Below are 4,008 nucleotides of genomic sequence, written 5' to 3'. Positions count from 1 at the left end.
GATTTGGGAGGGTACGAAGAATGTGAGGATTCCTCACATTCTTCGTACCCTTGTGAATTTTTAAGTATTTTTGCATTTCGATTTTTCCGGATATCATTTGAGCACCTTCTAAGTGTAACGAACCTATTTAAACAACATCCAAGCCATATGATGCCCCAAAAAATTTTAAAAACTCCAAACAAGTGGAGATTTGGGAGGGTACGAAGAATGTGAGGATTCCTCACATTCTTCGTACCCTTGTGAATTATTTAAGTATTTTTGCATTTTGACTTTTCCGGAAATCATTTGACCACCTTCTAAGTGTAAAAAACCTATTTAAACAACATTCAAGCCATATGATGCTCCAAAAAAATTTAAAAACTCCAAACAAGAGGAGATTTGGGAGGGTACGAAGAATGTGAGGATTCCTCACATTCTTCGTACCCTTGTGAATTTTTAAGTATTTTTGCATTTCGATTTTTCCGGAAATCATTTGACCACCTTCTAAGTGTAAGGAACCTATTTAAACAGGTGGAACTTACAAGCTGGGTGGAAACGGTTGGGAAGAGAAAGTGTTGAAGGGTATTTCAGTGGAAGAAGTATGCAAAATGAAATTTGCTTGCATAGACGAGGCCGAAACATTTTACAACATGTTAGCAAAACTAACCGGATTTAGTATTCGAAAAGATGATTTGAAGCGAGACAAGAATGGAGATATAATATCTCGAAAGTGGGTGTGTTCCAAAGAAGGACATCGAGCGACAAAGTTTATTGAGAATGACAACCGACAGCGTGAGCCACGATCGTTGACTAGAGTTGGATGTGAAGCTGCATTTCGTGTAGGCTTGAATAGGAAAGATGGAAAGTGGATTGTAAAGGAATTTAAAGGAGATCATAATCATAATTTGGTCGATGCTATCAACAGACAATTCCTTCGGTCTCATCGAACAGTAAGTAATCCAGATAAGGCACAAGTTGATGTTTTGCGTAAAGTAGGTGTTAAAACCACACAAATTATGGACTATATGGTCAAACAATCAGGGGGACATGAGCACGTCGGTTTACACAAAAAGATATATACAATCACGTTGATGCAATGCGTAGAAGTGAAATTAAAGACGGTGATGCAGAAGCGGCATTGGCTTATTTGTGTGGAAAGGCAGAAATGGATTCTTCATTTTTTTATAAATTCAACATTGATGAAGAAAGTCGACTAGCAAATTTGTTTTGGGCTGATTCAACTTCTCGAATGGATTATGCGTGTTTTGGAGATGTCCTAGCATTTGACACAACCTATAGGACAAATGCCTATAAAAAGCCTCTAGTAGTGTTGGTCGGTGTTAATCATCACCACCAAACTGTTGTATTTGGTTGTGCGTTATTGATGGATGAAAGTGTTGGGACATATGAATGGGTGTTGGAGACATTTCTTGAGGCAATGATGAATAAGAAACCCATATCTGTTGTAACCGATGGGGATAAAGCTATGCGTAAGGCAATTAAAAAAGTATTACCCGAAACGTGTCATCGATTGTGTTCATGGCATTTGCAACGAAATGCATTCACGAATGTGCATATTAAGGACTTCTCAAGCATATTTGCAAGGTGCATGTTCATGCGTGGGAATGAAGAAGAATTTGAAAAGGTTTGGCATGAAATGGTTGCAAATTTGGGACTTAATGAGAATCGTTGGGTGACCGAGATATATGGGAAACGTAAAAGATGGGCAGAGGCGTATTTACGTGGAAATTTCTTTGGAGGGATGAGAACCACACAAAGGTGTGAGAGTATGAATGCATATCTAAATAGATTCTTAAAAATTCGCTTGCGACTGTATGAGTTTGTACAACAATTTGATAGAGCCATAATGAGAATACGGCAAAACGAGGCAAAGGCAGAGTTCGAGTCGAACAATTCTTCACCAGTGCTTTCAACCAAACTATCCATAATTGAAAATCATGCTGCGACGGTATACACGAAAGAATCTTTTATTAAATTTCGTGAGGAGATGAAAAATGCAGAGTTATTCTTTGTGGTAGGTCTTGTAAGTGATCATTCAATGCGGGCATACACATTATCCAAGTTTAGACACCCGAACTTAAATTGGGAAGTACAATTTTGCCCGGATATTGTAACATTAAAATGCTCATGCATGATGTTTGAGTCAATTGGCATCCCATGTTGCCACATGGTGGTGGTTATGAAGGTGGAGCATTTGGAAGAGATTCCTCAGTCATGTATTATGAAGAGGTGGACAAAGTTAGCAAAGGTGTATACAAGATCAGTACCAGTGAATGAGACGGATAACGACATGGATCGGTTTGTACGATATGGTTCATTGAGTTCGATGTGCAACAAGCTCTCCTACTTTGCATCAGATACGTCATCTTCATTTATAGAGGCCAAAAATGAAATACAAAATTGACGGCGAGAATGGAGGAACTCTATAACTATAATTTGAAAGGGAAGAAAATAGCAGCAGATGGAGCGACAGGCACTAACCAAGTTCGTGATCCAAAATTGTGAAGACTAAAGGGAATCCAGGCAAAGTGGCAATGAATGTTCAAAAGGGAAGACGATGCAGTCGTTGTAAAAGAGTGGGTCACACAATTCGAAAGTGTCCAGAAGCTACAATCTCTCAAAATGCTCAGCCGGGTTATATGGTATGTCATATTCAATAAAAAATTGCCCCTAAGATTAATTTTTGTAGTTGTACTTACATAAATGACTAACATAATTGTTTTGATGGCATTATGAGTACGTAGGAGGAAACTAATTTGTCTTCCCAATGTGACATTCAAATGGAAATGATGCCTTCAACAAATTCATCAGTTGACATTTTTGCAACCATACATGTATGTACAATAGGCTTGTTATATAATTTCCAAACATTGGTAACATCGAATTCAATAATAATTGACAACACTTAATTATTGAAAAATGCAGGGAATGTTAGGGGAGCATTTGTCGAATGAACGATCTGACATGTACATAGATTGTGGTGAACTTAATAATGTAAGATCGGGAATAAAGAAACACTTTTGACATGAATTTGAGCTATGCATTATTTAATGATTGGTTTAACTAATTGGGATGGAATTGGACAGCTGAAAAAAACAATGGAATGTGCATGTGCAGATAGCAGGATTTCAGCAACATGAACAAAATATGACAACACCATGTCAAGGTGGGGATCCAAACAAATATCCAAATGAAAAGGATATGCAACCTTTTTTTTATTCCTTAACGGAGTAAGGGATGGTAGGTATTAAATCAGTATTTTTATTAGTTGACGTTATCACTTCCAGTAATGTGTACTTTTAACTTTACTATTTAATGAAAAGTTTGAATTTTGATCAAGAGTCAAGTTGATTGATAGAATGCAATATCCTCTACATTTAATTGATAACAAGTCATAAAATGATTGGTAAATGGAGAAACTGATTCATTTATATCATGTCGAATAAAACGGTTAATTATGCGGATTTAATTAAATTCAATTGTGGTTAAAGGTTGACAATTAGGTTGAGAAATTCGTCAACAGGTTGAGAAAAATTCCTCAACCGGTTGAGCGAATTCCTCAACCGGTTGAGCGATTAAAAATTCCTCAACCGGTTGAGGGTTTTTTTCACCAGTGGCTACCGGTTGAGGAATTTCTACCGGTTGAGGAATTTTCCTCAACCGGTAGACACTGGTGAAAAAACCCTCAACCGGTTGAGGAATTTTCTCAACCAGTAGAGGAATTCGCTCAACCGGTTGAGGGTTTTTTTCACCAGTGGCTACCGGTTGAGGAAAATTCCTCAACCGGTTGAGAAAATTCCTCAACCGGTAGCCATTGGTGAAAAAAACCCTCAACCGGTTGATACATGCGGTCGACCGGTTTTATCGACCGGTTGCTTCTAGTTAAAAATACCCTAAACCGGTTGAGAAAATTCCTCAACCAGTTGATACCCATCTTCACCCGGTTGCTATTGGTTAAAAACCATCAACCGATTGAGACAATCCGTCAACTAGTTTGCTATATTTGTC

The 4,008-nt window shown here is 37.8% G+C and overlaps 1 protein-coding gene across 1 annotated transcript; it reads left to right on the top strand.

Moving 5' to 3' along the window:
* The first annotated feature begins 1,075 nt into the window (after window positions 1-1,075).
* Window positions 1,076-3,140, top strand: LOC117921951 (protein FAR1-RELATED SEQUENCE 5-like). Its single transcript, XM_034839893.1, has 3 exons — window positions 1,076-2,023; window positions 2,926-2,994; window positions 3,087-3,140. The coding sequence occupies exons 1-3, from the start codon at window positions 1,076-1,078 to the stop codon at window positions 3,138-3,140; spliced, it is 1,071 nt and encodes a 356-aa protein (XP_034695784.1).
* Window positions 3,141-4,008: the final 868 nt, after the last annotated feature.

This window comes from Vitis riparia, chromosome 9 (genome assembly GCF_004353265.1).
Source record: "Vitis riparia cultivar Riparia Gloire de Montpellier isolate 1030 chromosome 9, EGFV_Vit.rip_1.0, whole genome shotgun sequence".
NCBI classification, from domain to species: domain Eukaryota; kingdom Viridiplantae; phylum Streptophyta; class Magnoliopsida; order Vitales; family Vitaceae; genus Vitis; species Vitis riparia.
Note: the sequence above shows the minus strand (reverse complement) of the source record. Positions and strands in the feature narration are given on the sequence as shown.